At 45.1% G+C, this 26,266-nt stretch overlaps 1 protein-coding gene across 5 annotated transcripts in view; it reads left to right on the forward strand.

The window, feature by feature from the left end:
• The window catches only part of LOC138481145 (zinc finger protein 25-like), a 639,663-nt gene that overhangs the window by 317,607 nt on the left and 295,790 nt on the right, over positions 1-26,266 (forward strand). For all 5 annotated transcript variants that reach the window (XM_069613075.1, XM_069613072.1, XM_069613074.1 and 2 more), the window contains exon 5: positions 18,846-18,956. In XM_069613075.1, the coding sequence (XP_069469176.1) occupies positions 18,846-18,956 (111 nt within the window). The remainder of the gene's footprint in view (positions 1-18,845; positions 18,957-26,266) is intronic.

The raw sequence follows: 26,266 nt of genomic DNA on the forward strand, positions 1-26,266 counted from the left end.
TTTGTCAAAATGGCCCTGGTCTTCTTTTTTCGCCATTTCTTTATGGAAAGGTCCATCTTGTGATTTACTCTGCGTGCCAAACCAGGTTTGGTCCTTTTGTTAATTTTGCCTTTGGCGGGATTCATGAGTGAAGCCCGCCTCTGGCTCCAGGGTGTCTGGCAGGGGCAGGAAGTGAGGGAGGTGCCCGAAACTCCCTGTGCTGTCTCCTAGGAGACATGAATGCACTCTTCAGTGATTGGCTGGCTGGCTGTCCTGTAAGGACAGCCGCCATGCTGGGTGACTGGCAGCTAGGCTTGAATGAATGGGAGAAACCTGCATAAAAGGCTAGGGTTTTTAGCTAGGAAGGCAGAGTTGACCACTGGACGAAGGAATCCGAAGAAGAACTTGAAGAAGACGCCTGCTGCAACTCTTGGACCGTTGGTTTGCCTGGTGAAGCCCTGCTGCTGTGCTGAAACTCCAATTTTGTTTTGACTAGAGAAGCCCTGCAAGGACGACTTCGCCCCTGGAGTTGGTGGGACCAATCAACTCAGAAGTAAGCCACCTGGACATCCTCTCGGAGCTGGTTGAATTTCCACTGCAGTTGCTGCTGGAACCGAATAGCCAGGGAGAGGAACACCAAATTGTGTGCGTTGCTTTTAAAAAAAAAAGGTTTTTATTGTTGTTTTTGTTTTAATCAAGATAAATCTTGTCTTGTCAACAAAAAATACAATAAAATGTACAATTCATCTAAAAATGTAAACCTAGAAGAAACTAAAATGCAATTTATAGTACACATCGATAAAATTATCAAGTATAACATTCAACAAATAAAAGTATAAGATACAAAAAAAAAAGAAAGAAAGCACCTTATTTACAAAATAAGCAGAAGAACAAACACACATCAGAGTAATTTGGTATTCACAAAAACCACATTTTAAAACCCTTACTTGATGAGCAGATTGGGCTAATTTGCAGAGATATATCCATGGATCCGGTGCTCTAGAATTATAGTTTGCTCGTAACTATTACCTTTTCTACCAGTCTCAGTCTATGCAGGAAATTGGGAGTTGCAGATCTGACTTTCTTGCTTGGGGAATGAAATAATAATTCCCAAAAGCGGTCCTTGGATAGGTCTTCATAGTCTTCAAACAGCGTTTTAAAATTAAAAATGTGCAATGTTAATAACACAGCACATTCTGTACATGTATGCTTCAGGGTTTCTTGTTCCAATTGACAAAAGCGACAGTACACGTCACTCGGGGTAATCAATTTACGTGTAAGTAAAACATCATGGGTAGGCCAAATGTTGAGACGAAAACGTAAGTAATCATCTCTCTGGCGGGCGGTAGGGAATCTAGTTAGATCATTTTCAATAACACCTAGTTTTTTAAGAGCAAATGGATTGATCAAAAATTTCGGATGTTGATAACAGGCACTCTTAGTCTTTATCCAGTCATATTCCCATAAGCGCATCCTGGCTTTATCGGGATTCTCAAGCAATAGCTGGTGAGAAATGCCTGTATTATTAATGATTTTCAACACCTGCCCTCACCAGAACACAGGAAAGACGGCCAATGAATTTATCAAATAATCTGCTATGAGACCGAACGGGCAAGCTTTTGGGACAGCCAAAACACATTTGCAATACAAGGCACATAATTTCCATTTGTACACAGCATATAGGGATAACAGTCCCAATTCATGTCTTATTAGACACATTGATTCAGATGTTGGCAGGTTAAGCACTTGTTTCCAATAGCCCCCTTCTAATTTCATCCAATAACTATATGATTTGTCGATTAATGCTTCTGACCCATACACTACCACTGGAATACATTTTTGCTTGTAATATGTAAGAATTGGAATAATGGAACATGTGCAGAATTCAGCTTTAATTAGGCGGGCTTGAGAGATGGCTGTATATAACTTTTGTTTTATATACATTTCATGGGGAACAGCACTCTGTTGATTCATTACCAATGTACCCAAATAAATATAAAATGATACCAATGACAAAAATACTTGCTGGAGCGTCCACCTGTGCTTGATGGTGCATTGTTTTGGGTTGCCAAACTGGATGACTTTAGTTTTCAACACATTAATTGATATACAATTACGCTGGGTGTATTTATCAAGTGCTCCCAGTAATGCTCACTATCCATTAGGAGTTTTGGCAAATAACACCATATTGTCTGCATACAGAAGAAATTTAATTGACATGCCATTGATTTTTGGAGGATCAGCTTTAATGTCATTGACGCAACATCCCACGTCAGAAATAAATAAATTAAACATGGCAGACGCAAATAGGCAGCCCTGTTTTAATCCACGTGCAGTGAGTATAGGGTCTGATAATAGGCCGTCAGTGGATAATGCATCAAAGGCCATACGGAAGTCTATAAAGGCAACGTACAATGCCTGATGACACTGCAGTGCTTGCGACAAAATACTATTAAGAGTTATGATATTAACTGCTATGCCTAATCCTGGTAAAAATCCTGTCTGCAAGGAGTCACTGTAGTTATTTTTGTCTAACCATAAATTGAATTGATTAAGATGAGGCATGCAATACATTTCCTGGGCAATCTAGCAGGGCAATGGGGCAATAAGATTTAGGGTCGTCCCTGTTGCCCTTTTTAAAGATTGGTAGAATTATGGATTGGTTCCACGAATTGGGGATATGACCCACAGCAAAAATATGCCTGAAAATCTGATCGAGTATGTTTGCCCATTCTTGTTGGTGGTTTTTCAGCATGCCATTATGAAGTCCGTCTGGACCGCCAGCTCGAGATCTACTCAAGTTTCTAATGCATTGAGAAATATCTTCTAGCTCTAAAGGAAAGGCATGAGATGAGTTTTGTTCCAAAGCATGCCAGTCTAAGGCAGCAAATGGTGAACCATATAGATCTCGAAAGTATTCCTGCCAAGCTTCGTTGGATATTGCAGTAATTTGCACCGCACCTTGAGTCTTACCGGTGGCATTATTAAGGCAAGTCCAGATCCCTTGCGTGGATTTGCCTAAACATATACTCATTGTCTCGTTGGTGCTGTAAGAACCTCTGCTCTTTTAACCAGCCTTTATGAGCCGACCTCAGCTGTGGCTCTGTGTGTAGTTGCTTGATATTTCAGATTACATAGGTTCTGCTTCAATAAGGATTTATGATGATGCACTTCCACATCAAAAGCATGGCGATGTTTAATTCTTGTGGTTGCACCTGGCAAATTATACTCTTTAAATACTTGCATATGATGTACGTAGCAGTCGGTACCATCGGCGGTGGGAACAGAAAAAGAATGACCAATTTTAGTTTGAAATTGCCTTAACTTGTGTGGATTCCAGCGCAAGCGATTACCACCATTATTCACGGCCACATGTGTCAGATTAGAATTTGTTAGAAGGGCCTTTGACGTTAATGGAATCTTACAACATACATATATCATATTATGATCACTTAGGCTTGATGGAAGAATTTTGATGGACAATACATATTTTAAGGAGTTAGTATTCACAAATATGTAGTCCAGTCTAGTTTGTTGATGGCCTCTGCCCCATGTAGGCTGTGGTGGAACATCACCCGATACTGTACCATTCAACATAACAAAACCTTAGTCCTTCATTATGGTGGACCAAATCAATTCATCACGTGCAAGTTCTATGCCATCATTACTAAACAAATGTAAATTCAAATCCCCCATAATGAAAGTATGTGACAAGTCAGATTCTAGTAACAGTAGGTCCAATATCCCAAGCAAATATTTTAAAAAAATGTCCGCAAGCAGGGTTAGCTTACTCAGTAAATATAACTATTGCATATGTTACTGAGCCTCGGGGTAACCTTTACCACTTGGAAGTAAGATGACGGGGAAGGATAGGTAATAATGGCGAAACCAGGGGCTTTTTTAACTGCTAGCAGTGGACCCCCCCCCCATCGGGCGGCCCAGTAATTTCTTAGTGGCCAAGGTCGTAGCAATACTATGAAAGGACCATGTCGGCACACTCTTAAGCCAGGTTTCCTGTAGCACAATAATATCATAAATTCCCAAATCATTCATCCAAGAGTTGATTAAATGATTATGGCCTATTTTGTATTCCATGAGACCATGCTGATATCAGCCAACTCGGATTAGGATCTTGCATCATATGTTTGGAATACTTTGGGGCCAGTTTGGTGCTGTTGGGCTGCCTTGATTGCAATTCTCTGTGAAGAATTGTAGATCTTAATTACTGGCTTCTTGACATGGTGAACTAATTGTGTGGGAACTTGTGTTAAAATAAATCCCAGATCAAATAAAGCCATCCTGGCTTGCCATAAAATATTGGTAACCAGGCCAGATTGCATATAAATCCGGGCCTCTGTTAAATCGTGAGAACTTTTCAACTTGATCAATGTCTGATGTTACCAGGTGCTTTAAGGTGGAAATCTCGGCACAGATGTTCAAAATGCTTGCTCTATTAAGGACATATTGTGCACCTGGTAAGTCTCGACATTTCAACATGAGGCAGTAATAATTTTTCTGTCTGTTTTTAATCTCATCATTTGGTTTTTTTTTCATACAAACCCTTAGATGGAACCTGCAATTGGGTTGTGGCTATTGAAGGAGCCATATCAGTTCCTTGCAATAAGTAACAACTTTTAGACAAGGAAGTCAGGCCCTGTAAGGGGGGGCAGTTACGTCAGGAAATGGGACTTGTGAAGTGCCATTTCCACCTCGGCCTTGTCCTTGAATTTCTGTAAGGTAAGATTCAATAGAGACCTTTTATCATCTCTCTTATATCCTGAACTAATGGTGCCACTGCCGTGATTGGTGTGGTGGGAGTCACTTGGGCTGGGGCAGGCTTAAGGGCTTCGCTGGGAACAGAAATGAAAGATGTATTACTTGGCCAGACTTTTGCCCGTAAGTCTTGAGTGTTCAATGGCAAGGTCGTTTGAAACTGAGGCAGTTTTGATGGACATACTGATGTCTCACCTGTTGCAGTTGGCCAGGAGACTGATGTTTCGGAACTTGGAACTATACGTTTCAAGACACTCTGAGGCGACCTGGTGGGCTCCATTTCAAATGACTTGTGTGTTACATAGGCATCAATGGAGGCACAAATTTCTTCTCCGAGGATATCAATGTTTGAATGCATCGTATTCGCCATGGAAGAAGTAGCCCGAGTAGGTAAGGTCGATAGACTATCTATAGGGGTAGTGTGAAGTGACACTGATCTCTGGAGCTGCACATCTTGATGAGTTTGATTGGGGCAAGATAATCTGTTACCAGATGTGCCTGGAGAGGAGAGGGCCACCAGATCATCTAGAGGTTTATATGTCATATTTCTCACTATAGGGTTTGTGATAGCCTTGGTACTTATCATGGGGAATGTTGCATCTTGTGAACGCCCCAACCAACTCACAGACTTGACTATTCTCCTTGTCCTGCCTTTGGACTGTAGGCGCCTCCATTTTTTTAACCGACTTCAAACCCTTCCTGGGACTGGGACCAGGAAGACGTGTCGGGTCGGTCACCCCTTGAGGTTTAATTCCAGAGGGTGCGAACAATCCAAAGATGTTAGATTTTGGTATTAAAACTGGAGCTGTTATCATCGCTGAGTCTCTAGGCTTAACGCCCTAATCATGGGACAGAGACTGCTGTACTGGCTCTCAAGTCCCATCTTTATCGTAGGATGGACAATGGTCACATCCCTGTACTTATGATCCTCGACTTATCAGCGGCTTTTGACCGGGTGCATCATTCCCTTCTATCCACCAGGTTAATAAACAATGCAAATTTTTCAGAAGCAGCTGTGGACTGGACCCTCTCCTTCTTGAAGGGCAGGCAGGTTAGAGTGGCCAGTGATGGAGCAGAAGCAAAACCGTTTCCACTAATGTGTCTCCCTGTTTCTACAACATCTTCATGAGCCCCTTCTTCGAAATGCTGGAAGAGGAAGGGATCATTTTCGCAAACTATGCAGATGATAAACAGTTTGTTATCCCAATAACAGGCATTCATGTGGAGGACGAGACCTTGATTAATTAATTATATAAAAAAATACAGAATTGGATGGTAAAGTCCCGGGAGGATAGCTCAGAGGCAACGTGAGCGCCTTGGGAGCAAGACGACACAAAGCAACACAGGTTCGATCCCCGGGTCCGTGCTTAGAAACCTCTGGGTCTTTAAGCGCGCACAACTAAGACAAAAAAAAAACAATTATGCAACTCGTAAACAAACAATTCCCGTAACAGCGCCCGATGCCCGTGGGCTGTGTGAGCGCTTTAAAAATGCAAATAAATAAAAATAAATAAATGAACGGCCTAGCGATTAATGGTGCTAAAAACCAAATCAATCTTCAAAAACTGAGCCCTGGTTACAAGAACTTTACTATTGACAATTGTAAAATAGAAGTCATGAGCAAAGTAAAAACTTAGGGTATTTATCTGGACAAAAAACTTAATATGAAGGCTCAGGTCAATAGTCTGGTCTCTTCGGCCTCGTATTACATCAAACTTTTCTGTTGCCTCAGACCTTTTGTGTCAGAAAAGAATTCAGAAACCTTGGCTAGGGTGATTATCGGTACTAAGATCGATTATTGTTGTATTCTCCTGGTTGGGCTACCCCTTTCAGATTTTCATCGACTTCAGATGATTCAAAACAGTGCTGTTCGAGTTGTCAAACGCCTGGCCAAAAGAGACCATGCGTCAGAGGCACGTAGAAGCCTTCACTGGTTGCCTGTTCAAGCTAGGGTATCATTTAGACTTATTCTCATCACACATAAACGTGTGCATGGCTCTATGCCGGCCTACCTCAAAGAACTTGTTATCCCTAAGAAAAACATCAAAAATCTTATATCTGATGATCCGTATACCCTCTTGATCCCCCGTCTTAAATCTAAGAAAGCAAGAGATGCTGCATTTGTATCTGCGGCACCTCAATTCTGGAATTCTTTTACCCCCATGCTTGGAGCCGTAACATCGACGGTCATCTTCAAGAAGGGACGTAAAACGGCCCTATTTTACTAAACACTGACATGGTTCTTTGCTTGCTGCTGATATCTTTCGGTTCTTTCCCTCTCTCTCTCTCTCTCTCTGCTCTTGGTGTTTACTGTGTTTGTTCTTTTTTGTTTTAGCACCCTTAAGCCCTTGGGCACCTGGTGCACTCTAAAAGTTAATTAACATAACATAACATTATTAGGCTGGACATGCAATTCTACTAAGACTCCCTGGTTATCCATGTTAGGGTACTCGCCAGGAGGCAGGGATGCCAGGGTACCCAGCGACTCGGTGATAAGTGGGTCTGGATTGCCACAACGAGTAGAATGACTACCAGTTTGCTTAATTATTGGCTCAGTCAAAGTTTGATGCCCACCTGGACAATCGTGTAGTGGAGCATGTAAGAGGTTTTTTTAGTATTGAGAGATGACTCAATGATGTCCACATTTCTGACAAGTTGTTTCAGTAACATGGTTTGGTTGCTTATTTTCCCTTCTAATATCTTGTAGAGTTGTGCCACAGTTATCAAAGCTGTATCCATGGCACTCAGTCTATTATTGAGGGCTGGGGCCTCGGGAAAGGAAAAATGGGTTGATTGATTTTTGTGTATAAAAATTTCTGATTCCTGCGCTGTTTCCTGGAATCTGGAGCGTCTTGTAGTTGGCGCTATAAATGAGGGTGATTCATCTATAAAATGAATGTGAGTCTTGTCTTGTGGCTCAGGTGTCACTGCTTTTTGCGGACTTAAGCCTCTGCATTGGGCAGAGCTTGATGATTCATGATCCTGTTGTATGGAGATATTGCTGTGAGAGTGATTTTCATGCCATTGTATGAGATCCCCAGTATTGGAACAGATGTATGACATCTTGTGAATGTGGACTGGATTTATTAGACAAATTCATCCTGGTCATTGTCGCCGCCACAGCAACTTGTATGTGAGCCTTTAGCTTATGCTGGGCCTCAACTGAGCAGCGCACTGGCTCCATAACTTTACCCGGAGTGGGCGGAATTGCCACATGGACTTCTTCATTAGGTTGCAATTCACCTGCTAAACAGGCAGAGACTAATTTAATGTCTGTGACTTCTACCCGTGATGGCTTTGTTCCTAACACGCATTGATTGGTGGTAGCCGAGTCGTCATTATTGGACTCGAGCCCATTCAATAGTGGGCTTTCTGACATTTCTGTTGTGGTCATGGGAGCTTGGGGCGGGGTTTGAGTCACTAGTTGGCTTGTTGGCTTGCTCCTGGCATCGTCTCGTGGAGCTAGATGAATCTGTTGTTGGGCATTAGATTTGTGAGAACAAAAGCTGCAGATGTCAGATGTAAGGGACAGTGAGCGAAACACCCTTGTGCCCCGCAGTCGATTATACAGGGCGGCAACTTTGTTCCTCGGACTAATGATTTTTGCCATCGCCATTTTTAACTTACAGGTGGACAGCGGATGTGATGATAATGAAGGCATACCCGACTTTAACGTAAATCTTTTGCTCACCATTGTGCGAGTACCACAAAATAAATTACAATAATAGGTAACAAACAATCAAAGGCTGGAAAATAGCAATAGGTTAGCCACAAAAACCTTGTGCAAAAGTAAATGACAATATAAGTATAAATATAAATCTTACCACCTGCGCTGCCCGCTCGACTGCTAGACAGCGAGACAGCAGGCAAAAACACTTGCCAAAAGCACTTTGTAAATGTGTGTGCACGAATGCGTGTACACAGTGCTTTTTGTTAGTTCCTGGTGAGTAGGCGGGATTAACACTGGAAAAAAAGAAAAAATACAATCATGAGGCAGCAATTTAGGATTGATAGCAGTGTGTGACACGAGCTATGGGCCCATAGCAGTCTATGGGCTGGCAAATGTTTGTAGTCACGTTCCAATCCGGTAGCTGCACTCATCCAGGAAGTCACGTGGGCAGACTGCGACTCGGCACTGTAGGAGCTTGTACAATCTTGGGCAGAGAGTAGCAGCGAGAAAGCATGCAAAAACACTTGCCAAAAGCACTTTGCAAATGTGCATGCGCATTCGCACGTGCACAGTGCTTTTTGTTAGTTCCGGGTGAGTAGGCGGGATTAACACTGGAACAAAAGAAAAAATACAATCACTTGGCAGCAATTTAGGATTGATAGAAGTCTGACACGAGCTATGGGCCAATAGCAGTTTATGGGCTGGCAAATGTTTGTAGTCGCGTACCAATCCAGTCCGGTAGCTGCACTCGTCCAGAAGGTCATGTGGGCAGACTGTGACTCGGCACTGTAGGAGCGGGCAGAGAGTAGCGTTGCTTTTAAGTTGGCCAAGAGCTCCAGGAAGATCCTGTGGACTCCCAGGAAGCAGGACTGGCTGAGCCTGAGCCACCTCAACAGAGTGCTGGACCCCAGATGCAAGGAAAGCCCATCTCAAGAGTCTGTGGTGGTGCGATTTGCTTGGACGCGAGGAGCTGAAACCACAAAGTGCCACAAAATAGAAGTTGGTCCTTTTCTGTCGCTTATCGGCCCATTGCAGTGCAGGAGTCCTCCAGCCGTCCTCCCTCTTGTCTCCACGACTGAGGCCCAGGAACACAGGATCTGCAGAGCTGCACAAGAACTGAAGCCAGCCCAAAACCCTTTTCTTCTAACCAAAGGTACTGTACAGAACTTGCCTCTTGTTGTGTAACTGCACTTGTCCTCAGATGAGACTTGTTGTGGTTGCTTCTGTAGAGTTGCTGACAGCTTCTTTACTTCACAAGCCTAAATGGCTTGTGGCCCTGCTTTGATTTATTATTTGCTACAAAGACTTCTAAAACATTGTGTAAGACATTTACCTACCTAAGTGCTTCAGCTCACCTAGACTTTTTCCCCAATTGACTTTGATCTAGCCTGGCTCCCTGAATGACTCTTTACTCTGACATTGTGTTTGCTCTTCCTTCCAAGAAGGGGTGAAATAACTTTGCATTGGGGGGGTTTACAAAAAGTACTAACCTGCTTTCAGAATATTTGTGAGATCTCTTGTTTTGTTCTAATAACCTTTTTCTTTAAGATACTCTTCATTCTGGTTCTAAATGCAAACAGTGATATATTAATGTCCACTGTGTCCTAGTTACTAAAGTCACCCGAGGGTGTAGGACGTGTCTGTGTGCCATCCCAAAAGGGTACTTACTGAATTAAGAGTGTATTTTGGAGTGTAAATGTGTGTTAATATTATATTGCCCCTTCTGAAGAAGACTTACTCAAACTGACTGTTAAATAAATTAATAATTGTTTAATCAAGAACCTTGTGTGTAAGAGTTTATTTGAATACTTGTCACTGTCAATCACTGTGTAACTCCCCTACAGCTCGCATTGACCCCTCTTGAAATAAGCCTGGCTGCTCAATCCTGCTACCAACCTGTGTAGTACAGACTTATACCAGAGGTTGAGTTCCTATTGCCAGTAGGTCAGGGTTGTTGTAGTGCACCCAAAGGGTACTGCATACAATCTTGCCTAACCATCCTTTCTTGGCTTTTTGTTAGATCTTATTTAGTTTTATTAGGATTGTCGTATCTATCATCCTGATCTGGGTCATGTAGTAATTCTGTGATGTCAAATCCTAGTGGCAGTAGAGACTGCGACCTTAAGCAAGAGATTGCAAATAATTCTGGAATGCATGTGGAGACGGATACGTTCATGCTTTTGCTCGTCTGTAAATTCCACCACCACAATGTCCTCTGACTCTATTGCACGCAAGGCCGGGACATGATGTAATAAGTGTAAGACGTTTTTGCGATTTGGGATCAGTCCCTCATTCATGGACAATATGCATTCCGGTATTAGTTGATTATTTGTGATTATTTTTCTTACTGTTCTTTTCTTAAGATAGTTGTCTTTCTTGTTGCGGTCCCTCGGGCTCTCAACATCGTGATGAATTTGATGCAAAGAAACAGCGGTAATGGGCAATTGATTTTTTTACCTTATGTTGAGTCAAGTCAACTAATTATCTACCTTGCTGAGATTTTACCTTGCCATTCTGACTCCCTTCTTGCCGTCTATTTTCACAGATGTTTACTCCTAATTTATTCCTTCTTTCAGATAAGGTAACAAAGCAATTCTCAGGTCTGTGATTATACTTTTTCACCATTAGTACTTAGCGCCTTGGCGTCTCGTTGTCTTCGAGTTCATCAATTTCTATGAATTGACCTGAGGTCATTGATGTCAGGTCTCTCTGCTCTTCCTCTTCATTTTAAAAAAAATCTATCTCATGGGTTGACAAATTGGTTCATCAAGTCATCTTTTAAGTTGTTCATGAATGCTGGTGATTGCCCATTTGTTGTCTGTACAACAGTTTTCTGTCTGCTCTTACTCATCCTTGTTGCTTCAGTCTTTTTATTGGAACAATTTTCATCAGTTTCTGTTGAAAACGCTTTCAGGTTTCGTAGAAATGTATTGCTATATCAAACCAGTTTCTATGGCCAGAACCCCGAAGGGAGGGCAAGTCAACTTAGTCAGTTTGATTAAAGTTTTCCCCAGTTTCGATAGGTGTGGTAACTCACTGGGGCATGCGTCCTTACTCTCAGTTGATAAAGGAGCCCACCAATTTCTTATTCTGGTGTTTGCGTTATTACTGTTACCAATTTACCAGATCATATTGTTTTTACTCGTCACTACTACATTTTTTGGGGGCCCCCATGATTCAGCTCCTCTTGAGTGACCCACGCTAAACACGAAGTGTAGCATTGCATGGTCCCTCAAAGGTTTGGGTATTATCTCAACGATACATACATTCAATGTGTCTATATTCCTGAGACACGCATAGTCAATCGTGGATGCAGCTACCGAGTTATGCCAGGTGTGCGACTGTTAGCCATCATCCATCGAATAGCTGGTTAGTAAGCAAAAAAAAATCTGTGGAAAAAAGGATGATCACACTACCATAGGCACTTCTCTTCCTTGAACCACACGGTTGTACAACAACGGTAGCTTTGTCCTCTCCAAATAGATCTAAATCAACCTCATTCGGTTTGCAATCAGTTAAAATTGCCTCCTACAATAATCAGACTCTTTGGATGTTGACTTCGCCACTTTATCAATATATTCAATTTCATTCAACAATATAGCTATCTCTACTCGAATTTAGTTAAAATAGATGTTTAATATTAGGATATATGTAGTGTTGGTATAATTTCTGTCTGTAATCTCATTGGACAGCAAGGCCTCTGACTGGCATTTCCAATTCTGTAGGAGGCGGTTTACACTGATCGTTACAGCCGTTAGTAATCCTCCGATTGGTCGCCCCCGTGGCCCTTTTTTTGCCGGTTTCTTGTTCAACATAAACCCATCAATCACTGGACAGCCAGTCAACCATGTTTCTTGCAATAAGTTAGTCATATTTGCTCATGGCGTTAAACTGCTTGCCTTGCGTAAAAGAGTTATGGCCCTTTGAATTCCAATTTAGGATTGAGATCTTAGAAGCCTGGTCTGGAGGCTGGGATTACTGGTAGAGCACTGGCAAGCTACTTCCATACTGAGTGTTCTCTAAAGGTATGCCTCCGTTGATAATTTTCAAAATAACAGGTCACCGTAAGATTCTTACGAGGATATTCATCCCATTCTTTCAATTGTTCAGCGTAGTAACTTTCAAATCCTTTCAACAGAATGTCTTCCTGATGATGGTAGACAAGATGCTCTATTAGTTTTGACGAAGAGTGCACAGCACATTTCCCCTTACACACTTTGTCAAATAAGTGAACACATTTTATGCCTGAGAATGCAGTAGAACTTAGTTCAGTCACTGAGGAAAGCGGGGTCAAAATCCTAGACCTGTTTAAGGGGAGAGTACACTCCTTCTCAAATACTGGTTCAGAAATTATTGGTTGTAGCGACGCAGAGCTATTGCTACTGTAGGTTTCGCCAGACTTCCTAGAATTTGGTTCACTAAAACTGTGAGTTTGATACCCTGCCGTAGCCTTGGGTTGTTCACCTTCGTCTGAGGGCTTCTTTTCATGTGCAGCGTTGAAGCGAGGTATGGTGATAGCTGGAATGGTATGGAATCCTGTACTTAAACGTTTCCTGTCTGTGGCGTGAGTCCTGGCTGTCTGGCCGCTAGTCGTGAGTTACAAAAGGCCGTGTTCCAGAGTGGCACTCATTGACTTTCCTCTGCCTCTCTTCGATGTCCTCCTATTTACTAGTTGCCATTCGTTATCCTTTCTCACACCAGCCCTGGAAGGCTTTGCCGGGTTCTTTAACTTTGCAGGTGCAGTGTTTGCGGTATTTGCAGCAATTCCGGCTGGCATACCTAACTTCGGACTATCGGCACTTGTAATTGTCGTCGGGGCCACCCCCTTTGTAGTGCTGTTTGCTGATCTGTTCTTAACAGCATATAGAATGTGGCATAAGAGTTTCCTTGATCCTTTATTATTCTGCCGCCTAGACCCTTTGGTGTTCTTAGGTTATTTTCTTTGGGGCCAAAATACTTTCCTCCTGTCTCTCACTGTGCAATGCACTGATGATCAGCAGCTCCCTACGTTGGATCACAGAGACTTCATTTGAATCAGTATAGGAAGATTATTGTCTATTGGCCTCAAATCGCCGCTATTCTTCTTTCCGAGTCAGATTCCTTGGCGGTTATGTCTGATTAAGTGCTCGGACCATCACAAGAGCACGGATTTCGTTTAAAGTCACTTAGTTTGCCCTAACCTCATGTGCCAACGTATCATTTATTTATCTATTTATACTGCGCCGGCAGCCCGCAGGCATCCTGGCGCAAACAAAAACATGTTAGGGCAGTACACAAAGAGACAGGACAGTTTACCCTAGGGGTGAGGCTGTGCTAGGCACTTGGTTCATTTAAAAAGAAAGTTTTCAGTGATTTCCTGAAGGCTTTTGCATCAGGTTCTACTCGTGAGTACCAGTGGCAGTGTGTTCGAGAAAGAAGGCGCTTTAGCAGGGAACAATCTTCCCCTTGTGCGTTTGGCAGTTGGGCACCCAGATACCCAGAGGAGAACCTGCACTATGTCTTGGAGGTGATGGAGCGTTACGCGACTCTCTCGGGAATAGCAGTGAACCACAGGAAGTCATGCATGTTCCCCCTGGGGAGGTACAGAGGAGTCCCACAGGAGAACTTACCTACTTTACAGATAGCTTGGCAAACCAGAACATTTAGATATCTGGGGGGGATTGACATATATCATACGGCCACAGATGTGCATAAATACAACACGGAAAGGGCAGTGGAAGGGATCAAGAGCAGCATGGGGTTCTGGGTAAAGCTCCCCCCTAGCCATGGTAGGTAAGGCGGCCCTACTTAAGATGGTGATTTTGCCTAGGCTATTACATTTTTTCGCCAATATCCCATACATGGCGCCTAAGCGCTTTTTCACTAAGCTCCAGAGTCTATGCAGGGGATTGCTGTGGCACAATTCCAGAAACAGAGTAGCCCTATGCAAACTACAGTACACTTGCGACAAGGGGGGGCATAAAGGTACCGACCTTTCGAGATATACCACCTAGCAGGACAACTACAGTATGTCGCTAGGTGGCTGTCGGAGGGTGAGGCAGCGGACTCTAGATTGCTAAGGGGAGAAAGCGACCCGTATTCCCTAAAAGAAATGATATGGCTACCCAAATTCAAACTGCATGGGCGATCAAGATTGTTGGAGTTGGGCTGGAGGACATGGCACAAGGCGTGCCGAGTGATGGGAAACCCGACCCCATGTTCCTCACAGGCGCCACTCGTGGCGCTTAGCAGGGGGGACGAGCAACTGAGGAAAGGGAACCGAAAACACTGGGAGCAGGTAGGCCAAGCGACCATGGGAGATATATGGCGGGAGGGTGGGGCACTGGACTTCCAAACGATAGTGGATGAAACGGGGGTACACGTGGGGCAATATATTACATATACTAGAATAATGAAACGGGTGAAGGAAACCTGGTCCGAAATGGCATTAGCAGAACCGGACACCGCCATAGAATCGATGTATGATATCTCGGAGGGAGGGCATGAAATATCCCGAATTTATGAGCTGGTGATGTCCAGAGTGGGAAGGGAGTTGCCCCAATTTAGATGGGACTGGGAGGTGGAAGCGGGAGAGCCCATGCTGGACGGGCAGTGGGAAAGGGCCCAGAGATATCACAAAAGGGTGTCTAGGAATGTAAGGCTGCAACAGATCCAGTTATATGTCACCCACAGGGCGTACATGACCCCCCCAAAGGATTGCCAGATTCGGGAGTAGAGTGGCACAAAAATGCCCTAAATGTGGAGAGGTGAACACTGGGATGATTCACATGTTCTGGGCGTGCCCGGAGGTGGGGAAATTCTGGGAGGAAATCGGGCTACGATTATCTGAGAAGGGAATCAAGATGGAGGTTGAATCCGTATGGGCATGAATGTTGGGGGATTCACCAGACCACGCAACCTAAAACATATTTGTAAACTTAAAGACCTGGCCTACATTTTCGCCAAAAGGAGAATAGCCATGGGCTGGAAAGCAGCACGTAAACCCAGAATGGAGGTATGGTGGAATGATTTTCGGGAGGAGTAGGACGAGGAGGAGGAGGACGAGGAGGAGGACGACGAGGAGGACGAGGAGGAGGAGGACCCCAGGCTAACTCCAGTGAACAAGAAACGTCCGAGGACGGCGCAGGGGATTAACCTCAGGGGTAAGGATATCCCAGGAATCGTAGTATAAGCTCGAGTTATAGTGTGGGGAGGGAGGGAGATAGGATTGAATAATATGCAAATATATACTAAAAAGCTTGTAATTGGAAATGTTGGGTCTGATGTTTGTTCGTTAAAAAAAAAAATATTAAGCCAAGTTACAGGCGAATTGCCTCTATTGGTGTGGATTGTGGCAAACCAAGGTTACACCTCTATAGCTTTCTCTCCAGTACCATCAGCCAATGTAGCTGTTGGTCTGTATATGTTCCCAGCCCATACAATATTGCCGAAATGAAACAGGTTTTATAAATGGGAGCCCATGCCCTCTACCGAGTGGCCAGCCTTTACCTGTACATATGTTTTAATAAGACCAAACCTGCTTAAGGCTTTAGGTATTACGTATTGCTGTAACAGCTTGGATGATTATGTGGATGTAGTGATGGTTCCCATGTATGACTCCACGTGTTACATGGGAGTGCCCCCTTCTTCCACTTCACATTTTTAGTCAGCCGCCCACTTCCATAATCTTTGACTTAGTGCTGTTAATTTTTAAGTTTTCTTCAGAGTATGTGTTAAGGGCCACCAGATTACGCTGTAGGGCTATAGGAGTCCTATCTAACGGCACTATGTTATCAGCATATGACAACCATGCAATCTTAGTATTTTGTCATTTCGGAGGGAAATTGTTGCAAGCATTTAGTGGCTTTCCATATGGGCGATGTATAGATCAAATAGAAATGGCGCCATCACACAGCCTTGTCTAAGAGCATCTACCATGGTTGAGCCATAATAGTAATAGTTAGATTCATTTTTCAGTGTGCAGAGGGCCTTTAATCAAGATCTGTTTTACACTTAATATCTAAATTTATGTGCCATACTGTGTGAACTCATTGAGGTCCCTAACTGCACTCTCTCCTGAGAATAAGCCTTGACTGCTCTTCCACATACCTTTATTGGGTTTTGGCAAACCTCTGAGTTCCCTGTTCACTATAGCTATGGTGGCCTCCTGAAATCTGTCCACCAGGCCAGATTCTAGAAATCCATCTTAACAGGCGATCTTCTAGGAACGAACAAAGGCGCAAGTCCTGGCTGACTTCCGTTGATGCAAGAAAGCTGAAAATGCAGGAGCAGGCATCTTATTGTACAAGTTGGGGATCTTCTAAGGTTGCACTCCTGCAGTGAAGTAGCGCAGGAAGAGAGCTGGAGAGTCCACCGATTTGTCCAGGGACTCTTCTGAAAGCACAGGTCCTCAAGCGGGCATCAAGACTGGCTGTTCTCACCGATCCAGGGGTCGAAGCACAGATGAGGGTCTTCTTGCAAGGAGGCAGAGGAGTTAGGTCTTCACCGGGACTTCACTGACGTTGGTGATGGTCATCTGCAGGGGTCAACAGGCTGTGTTTCTTTGTAGAGGGCTTTGCTCCAATGGTGATCTGAAGAATAACTGCAAGAGGACTCCTTTTATCCAAGATCTGGACTGGTAGCTATCCCTGGTCCACCAATGGTAGGCATCTGCACAATTCAAACGGGCAGTGACTATCCAACTATGTATAGCCTCTGACCACCACATCTGCCCAGCAACAGATATTCAGGACCCTGGATGTGTACTGGGGCCAGACAGTGCCAGTATCCACATCCGTCTCCCACACAGACCACCCATTTGCCCTTGAAAGCAGCTTTCCCTGGTAAAGGGCATTCATATATGGCATTTCTTGGTCTAAAAAGGCGGACAAAGAACAGTGTGGTCAAAGGACAATCAAAATCCTAGCCACCTGTAGTAGCCCTTTGCTGTAAATTCAAAAGTGCACAAGTAAAAAGTATAAAACAATGTTGAAAATATCTGCTGCCACCAGCTGTCCTAGACAAATTGTAAAAGTAACTAAAGAGCCATTGTAGAAAATGTTATGAGGATACAAAGTTCTCTAACTGTTAGTAAAGACTTTCTTTTTACAACTTTCCCTCCATAGTTTCCTAGGGAACCCCATTCTTTTTACTGTTTTTTTTTATCCTGCCCTGACTTTTAAAGGAAAGTAAAGCCTTCAGCTTCACTTGCCTTTTGCTCACATGTGATGGGTCAACTGATCAGTCTTTCAGACTATCAGTACTGGGAAACTGTTTCTCTTTTGAATTGTATGTTTAACATCGGACACAGCATCTTACAATGCAGTGCAGTAGGGACACTTTTTTTTATCACCCTAGATTTTTACACAGAGGATTCTTGGTTACTTTTAAATGTACCTAAAGACAAGCTGGTGGCAGCAGTTGCAATTCTGCTTTTGTTTGCATTATTTTTGGTTGCTGCCTGTTCTTGGTGACATCCAGCTGTCCTCACAAGAGTCACGAACTGCTGACTAGCTGGACCTAATCAAGTTGCCCGAAAGTGACCTCTACACCCACAACGCCTGGACTTCCCTTGACTGGACAAAGCCTAGATGTAAGTGGGTCCAGCGGATTCGTGGAACCCCTGAAGTGGTTGCTGGAGAAATCTGAAGAAGGGGGGTGAGTTTGCATAGCCATTCCCCAACCGCCCTCCCCCAATTGCTATAGGGTTGTATGGACTTACCCCATCTCTCCCATGCCTGACTAAGATCAGCAATAGTTTGGTCAAGGATCCCCCTGTGGGCTTGCCCTAGAGTGTTGGGATTGGGAGAGAAACCTGTAAGAACTTTACTTAACCTTTTGTTCTAATTATGGAGCATTTACCTGCAACCTTTTTTGGCAACTCCTTGTTTGCGAATCACATAGTAAACATTCTTGTGGAACTCGTTACCTTTAGTGCACTAGGCTCCAATTCTTAGCAGGGTTGGATTTATGAGGGACCAGGGACCTTATCTTTGGTTTTCTTGTGGTGTGTTTTCCCTGTTTTCTGCCCATTTATGTACCTGTCTCCATCTGGTTCTAAATTGCATTTTTGGTGACTGATCATTTTCCCCATAAAGTGAGCAAAAAGCAAGGGAAGTAAATCTGAGGGCTTTACCTACCTCAACAAAATCAGACCAGGAAGCAGACAATGACAAAATCCATTCTATCCCATTAAAGTCTATGGGAGGAAAGCAGCAAAATGAAAGTCTTTCTGAACAGTATGGTATTGGCACATACTTAGTTTCACCCGTGTGGTGATGTCTGAGTTTAGCTAAAATTATCTGATGTACAATGTGGATCTCCTTTTTGTTTAAAAACTGATCTATTTGGAGTTTTTAATATCTTTGAAATGAAAAATGACTGGCACTATGAAATGGATGTACTTGCTTACCTTTGCACTATGTTTGACTTTGTTTAATTTCAGATCATCCAGATGTTGCATCGGTTTTCACATTGAGCCTTAAACATGAAGAAAACCAATACTACATCCAGGATCAAGACTTGGCAGCAGTAGAAAGTATTGTCAGCCCTACGAGTGAGTATCTGTGGTGGGGTGGGGGGACACAAGTAATGCACAGTCGGTTGATCTCCTTTTATGCTTGCGTTCATCTCAGTTTGCTTTCTGATAAATAAAAAAAAAAATGCATTTGTCTGGTTAAGAATCTGTACTCTCCTCTTTCCGCTCTTTCATATCATGAATGTGGTTTAAAGCACAATATTGTTTTTCTAAAACATTTTTCAAAATCATTTCATTGATTGCACAACACTGTAAACATGTCGACTGTAAACATGTCGATGGTATCTTACCAGGTTTTCATTAACCTTGCTAAGATATTTTTACAAAATAAGAGCTGTGTGTTCCTAAAACATTAATAAAGTTAAGACTTGTTTTGTTTGGTTGTATGATTAGTTTCTATTAATGGGCAAATATTAACACGTTAGGAAATTTAACATGACATCTTGGAGAAATCCTGGCATTTTCAAATATGTCATCCGGGGAACTGCTAGCTGCTAGACAATAAAAATTGATTACGGCACTATGGTATTGCAATGCACAAAACACCCCAATTGTCGACCCAGAGTCAAATATACTGAACCGGGGACAAGGCAGGTTACACTCTGGCTTGGCTATAGAGGCACGAACAAAGTAAAGGACAAGCCCAAGCCATTCTCTCGAGCTCTGGGGAAATGTTAACTGCAGACTTAGACATAGCGGAGGCTTTCGCTACCTTTTATGAAAACTCTACTTGCCACCCCCGACCACCTAGAGAATCCAAAATAGGCAACCCACAATTCCTAGACTCCATTACACTCCCCGAACAACAGGCCGGGAATCTTGAGGAGGAGGTCCAAACTGCCCTAGGGCAACTTCAATCTGGTAGAACTCCGGGGCCCAACGGCTTCCCAGTAGAAACCTGGAAACGATTAGGGGGGTGATGTAATGGGGCATATACATCACGTGTTCCTGCAATGCAAGGACCTGGGCCATCTCCTCTTAGACCTTAGGAGGACATGCATACTGGTACTCCCCAGAATACTGCACCTCCTACAGGCCAATATCACTGATAAACGGAGAGGCTAAAATCTGTGCACGAATCCTCGACAACAGGTTACTAACAGTGAAAGAATAGCTTGTCCACCCAGATGTATGCGGATTCATGCCCTGCAAATCCACACGCATGAACCTGCACAGGGTCCTGCTTGTCATTGATGGAGCTCCCGCAATCTCAAACCCGCTGGCACTCCTGGCGGTGGATTTTGGGAAAGCGTTTGACTCAGTGGGGTGGGACGCTTTCTGGGAAATTATGGAACAGATGGAATTTAGGCACGTGTTCTCGTCCTGGGTTAAACTTCTCTGACTCCCCTGAGGTGGTTGTAAGGGTGAATGGAAGATCCTCCAGTGTGTTCCCGTTGGGTTGTGGGACCAGACAGGGCTGCCCCTTCTCCCCCATGTTTCTTCTGGCCATCGAACCACTGACAATTCGACTCAGAAGGGATGAGAACTGGACTGGATTCGAATCACCTTGGGGAAGAGATGACTGAGTCTCTTTGTCCATTGATGACCTTCTCATCTATCTTGGTAACCCTAGAATCTCCTGCCTGGTAGTGTCCCACATCCTTGCAGAGTACCAAAGATTTAGCAGGCTCCAAGTGAATAAACAAAAAGTCTACTTCCCACTTCAGGGAGGGGAGTCGGCAATTTCCAGACAATGTCCATATTCCGTATCGATCCTGGGTTTCACCTATTTAGGTATCCGCATCAGCCCAACACTAGACGATTGCCTCCAACTCAACTTGCAGCCAGTGGTCGATAGATTGCAGTGGATGTTTCCCACTGGCAGTCCCTCCCCCTGTCACAGCTGGGCAGGGCAGCACTGTTCAAAATGATGACCCTCCCTAGACTTTTATATGTCCTCCAGAATGCCCCACTCTCTGTGAGGGTGAATTCTCAGAAATGTGCTAATTCCTCTCTACCTTAGAGACCCCCAGCTCTTTTGCTGTACTCTAGGACTGTAATTCTTCACCTGGAGAGAGTGAGACCCTTTTTTTCACTCATGTATTTTTAATGTGATTTGAACTCTGTATTTCTTTTGGTTATAGAGTCTGACAAACTCTATAGGCATCATTTCTTACATTGTGTGACACACAGCACCTTCAGTGCAGTGGCACAGGGAAGTCTTTCAGATTTCCCAAGGTTTAAATACCTTTCTCTTGGATAACTACTGTTTCCAAGAACAGTGAAGTGAAATTGACTTTACTTACATTGTAACTTTCTAGACCCAGCACACACTATCTTACAATAGGGGGCTAGAGGGGTTACTTAGTATCCCGTTTGTCTAGTTTCTTATGTAACATTTTTATGTTACCCTTTCCTCGATGAATTGCTGGTGGCAGTGGTTTACTTGTAACTACTGCGGTGTGCTTTAACCGCAGGCTACGTTCGCAGCTGCAGTAAAGCACCAAAGGGTGCCATTTTTGTCAAAATGGTCCTGGTCTTCTATTTTCACCATTTCTTTATGGAAAGGTCCTTCTTGAGATTTACTCTGTGCGCCAAACCAGGTTTAGTCCCTTTGTTCATTTTGCCTTTGGCGGGATTCACGAGTGAACCCCGCCTCTTGCTCCAGGGTGTCTGGCAGGGGCAAGAAGCGAGAGAGGTGCCCAAAACTCACTGTGCTTAGTCTCCTAGGAGACAGGAATGCACTCTTAGGTGATTGGCCGGCTGGCTGTCCAGCAAGGATAGCCACCCTGCTGGGTGACTGACAGCTAGGCTGGAATGAATGGGAGAAACCTGCATAAAAGGCGAGGCTTTTTGGCTTGGAAGGCAGAGTCTATCACTGGACGAAGGAATCCGAAGAAGAACTTGGAAGAGACGCCTGCTGCGACTCCTGGCCCGTTGGTTTGCCCGGTGAAGCCCTGCTGCTGTGCTGACGCTCCGAATTCGCTTCGTCTAGAGAAGCCCTGCAAGGACGACTTCTCCCCTTGAGTTGGTGGGACTAATCAACTCCGAATCAAGCCACCTGGACATCCTCTCAGACCTGGTTGAAATTCCACTTCAGTTGCTACTGGAACCGAATAGCCAGGAAGAGGAACACCAGTTCTGATGATTGTTAATCTGCTTAGAATCACATGCTGTGCATCTGGTCCGACATCCAATGGTAACAGCGGAGTATTGCATCTTGTCTTTCGGGGACCGAAAGGGGAGGTCGGCATAGGCGTGTCTGTAACACTATCCCTATCGTGACGTGTAGTGTACCCAAAATCCCTCACGCGCCGAGGTCTCACAGATTATTTTTTTTCCGCCCAGATACTGGTTGCCCTATAGCAGAGCTCTTCATAAGAGACATTGTTTATCTTAATTCCGACTTTGTCGGTTATTTCCCCTGTAGTCACTTCGGCGATTCAAGCAACCTCGACAGACTACGGGAAGTTTCGACAGTGGTGGATTTCGGCACCTAAGATCTGGCTGCTGACCCATCCACGTGCCCGGGTCCTCTGGCTGGCCTGCACAGTAGGGAGAGTGGGGTCAGGGGTGACCATATCTTTCGTTATGTCTTTCCTCTTTCCCCCTCTTTGCCCTATAGGTCTGGTCATCTTTGTTTATACCTTTCGCTTTGGAAAGGACACCATTTAGGTTCTGCCTTAAGTGTAGGGTCAGGTACCCGTGGAAAGACAAGCACAGAACGTGTTATTCTTGTCTCCCCCTAGATCACGACGTTAAGCGGTGTGAGGCTTGTAAGCTCCTTCGGCCCAAGACCCTTAAGGAGCGCTGTGTAAAGCGGTGGGACGCGTATGGTATGTCGCAGGCTGAACCCTCTTCCCCCACCGCCACACCCGCCGAAATTGACGGGCACTGACGATGACCAAACATCTGTGTCGGATGTCATAGACCTTTAGGCAGACACTTCTAGGTCTGCCACGCCCGTCTCTGACCTCTCAAGGCCTGGTGCAAGTCTCGCTTTAGGGACAACACCCGGCGACAGGGGCGTGCAGAAACCATGAAACACTAAGCACACAACCCCACCACCGATTTCGTCAATTCCGTCGAAAAAGGTGAAAGTGCCAACATGGCCGTTGAAAATTTCAGCGGATTCGTCTGATCGGGTAGATCAACAGCTTTCCGTGCATCCGCAGCAGCGTCTTGCGACTGGGCACTACCTCTAAATCGCGTTTACACACCGAAGCGCGTCAGTCGACGCTCCGGCACCCCCTAAGGGCCCAGTAGGCCCGAAACCTACTACTAGGCCTCCTAGCCTTTCCACAGGCGAAACATCTACCGCTGGGCCCTCTGACGCAGCGGTGGACGGTAAATCTACCGGTAGGCCTTCTGACCTGTTAACTCACGCTGATTCGGCGGAGATTGAGGAAAGTATCGCGAGGTTTACTTAGGCGGTTGGACTGGTACCTAAGACACCGTCGAAATGAATGGAGCATGCTGCGGAGAAGTCTAAAGACACGCCATCGTGCCCCAATACTCGCAAAACTTATGAGGACAGTCAGGACCCCTTGTCCAAAACCCTTGGAGACAAATTTTGATGCCAAAGAGCAGAGGACAACGTTTTTCCACCTTTGGGCCCTTCTGGTTCCTGTAAGTGGACAAGGGAGAAGTTTGAAGGGCGAATGGACCGTCTTGAAAGGATTGTCTCACTTTCTGAGCATCCTTCCCCTAAGAGATCTCGTGAAGACCCTCTTTTGAGATCAGCTTCACGTTTCCAGGAAAATCTCGACTCTCAGCCCACGGCTTCTGTCCACCATGAAGGTGTGGTCTAGATGGACACTTACCAGGACATCTAGAGCGAATAAGACGACCCTTCATTCCTGCAGGACTAACCTGAGGACCAGGCAGATGCCATGGAAAACTGGGAGGAAACCCAGCAAGTGGAAACTGAGCCATGGACGTTCCCCACGCAAGATCAGGACACTGATGTTCTATGCCTGGATTCTCCTCCAACCACCCGGCTCACCAGGTCTAGCCTGTAGACGATCAAATGACCTTCAATGCCATTTTAAGGAAGGCAGCAGAGCACTTTCAGATCACTACTCAGGAGGCGGTACCCGAACAAGACTTTGTGGAGGGCATTCTCAAGAAGAAACCCCCCTCAAGCCAAGCCATTCCCCTCCTAAACTCTGTTAAAAGAAGATTGGCCCCCTCCCTGGTCACGCCAGCTCAGACCCGGGCAGTGAACCCAATCGTGGAAAAAACAATTTCGGCCAGCTCCTTTGGATCCTTAATATATCAAAGGCCACACCACCCCTGACTCCTTGGTAGTCACTACCACCCGGAAACGGGCAAGGGTACCCCTTGCTACGGGGGAGGCACCTCCGGATAAGGAATCCAAAAGGTTGTATGCTATAGGTAGGCGTGTTACCTCGGCAGCTGCTTACTCCACATGCATAGCGAATAATACCACGCTGTTTGCCAGTTATGCAGACGCACAATGGAACCTTGTACAAGAAGGTCTCCAGGAGGTTCCTGAACCCGCTATATCCAGGTTTCTCACCATCGTGGCCGAGGGCAGGCACGTGAATCGGAATATAATCAAAAATACTCTGGAGACTGCTGAAACAGCAGGCAGGTCACTGGCCCAGGGCACTCTACTCAAGCGACACTCTTGGCTTTGCAACTCAGGGTTCAAGCCTGAAACGCAGGCCGCTCTTATCAACAAACCCATAGAAGAGACCAATCTCTTCGGAAAAGCGGTCGACGATGCCCTGGAGACGGCCAAGAAAGAGCATGAGACTCTTAAATCCTTGAAACAAATAACTCAGAAGGGGAGGCGGTTCTCGTCAGTCCTTTTGAGGGCAATCCCGTGCAAGTCAAAACTACAATACAGGAAACTGGAAACCTGGACAAACATCTGGAAGCCCTGCCAACTACCCACCTAGGGGTCAATGACGCGGCAGAGGCCCCAACCCCAGAGGAGCCGCAGCCTCTGATCAGAAATTACCAACGGATCCAGTTCCCCTCCCATGTCACCCCAGTCATGGGGTGTTTAATATCTTTCTTCATGGCATAGGAGGGGATAACTTCAGACCAGTGGGTTATAAAGACGGTCGCCCATGGGTACTGTGTGGAATTTTCCCGACCACCACAGTTCAGACCGCCACGCTCACAAGGCCTCTTGCCGGACCATCTGCAGATCCTAAATCAAGAGTTGGAAGCGCTTCTGGGAAAGGATGCCATAGAAGCCGTACCTATTCTTCAGGTAAACAAGGGTATTTATTCAGTTTACTTCCTTGTACCCAAAAAGGGCCTCACAATGCGCCCTATTCTAGACCTGCGCACAGCAAACACGTTTATAAAACCTCAAATGGTTTGTATTGTAACGCTACAGGAAGTGATCCCACAGTTGAACCACATAGCAACATTGGACATGAAAGATGCATACTTTCATTTTTCAATGTTGCCAGAGCACAGGAAATATCTAAGCTTCGTGGTAGAGGACAGCCATTACCAATTCAAGGTGCTCCCCTTCGGCATTGCCTCGGCGCCAAGGGTGTTTACAAAGGTCCTGGCAGTAGTGGCAGCACACCTGCGCAGACTATCCGTCCCGGTTTACCCCTACCTTGACGACTGGCTCATAACAGGGGACGCATACAACATATGCTTTTTGAACACCCGGAAGACTGTAGACCTTAAGTTCAGTCTGGGATTCTCTATCAAAGAGAAAAAGTCCAGTCTAGTCCCCAGTTGAGTAAAACAATTTCTGGGGGCCCTAATCCGGATGAAGGACGGCCTTGTCTTCCCCTCCGAGAGGGTTCAGAACATGCTTTTTCAAATCCCTCAATATGTAGCCAGTTGGGGAGGTGATGGTACGCAAGGCCATGCACTTGCTAGGTATGATGGCGTATTGCATGTACTTGGTTCCCCACGCGCGGCTGCGCATGCGTCCCATGCAAGAGTGGCTCAACAGACAGTGGTGTCAGGCCAGCGGACTTTGGGAAGATCTGGTAGTTGTCTCGCCAGCCATCGTTCTCTCTCTGCAGTGGCGGTCGAGGGAAGGGGAAGTCCTTCACCACCCCCTCAGTGGAAGCCAATCTCACGACAGACGCATCTCTCACGGGATGAGGGGCGCACCTGCTTCAGCAGACAGCGCATGGAGTGTGGCCCCCACAAGTAGCATCCAACCATATAAATCTGCTAGAGATATTAGTGTTGTTCAAGGCACTGAAAGCCTTTCAGGCGCAACTACAAGGGAAGACAGTTCTGGTTCTGACAGACGGCACCACAGCCATGTATTACCTGAACAACAAAGGGGGCACACACTCTCCAGGGCTATCCAAGCTGTCCCAAAACATTTGGATGTCGGCTCTCAAACACAAGATGTTTCTGTTGTCCCAACATGT

This window comes from Ambystoma mexicanum, chromosome 5p, assembly GCF_040938575.1.
Source record: "Ambystoma mexicanum isolate Mex_15411 chromosome 5p, UKY_AmexF1_1, whole genome shotgun sequence".
Lineage (NCBI taxonomy): Eukaryota > Metazoa > Chordata > Amphibia > Caudata > Ambystomatidae > Ambystoma > Ambystoma mexicanum.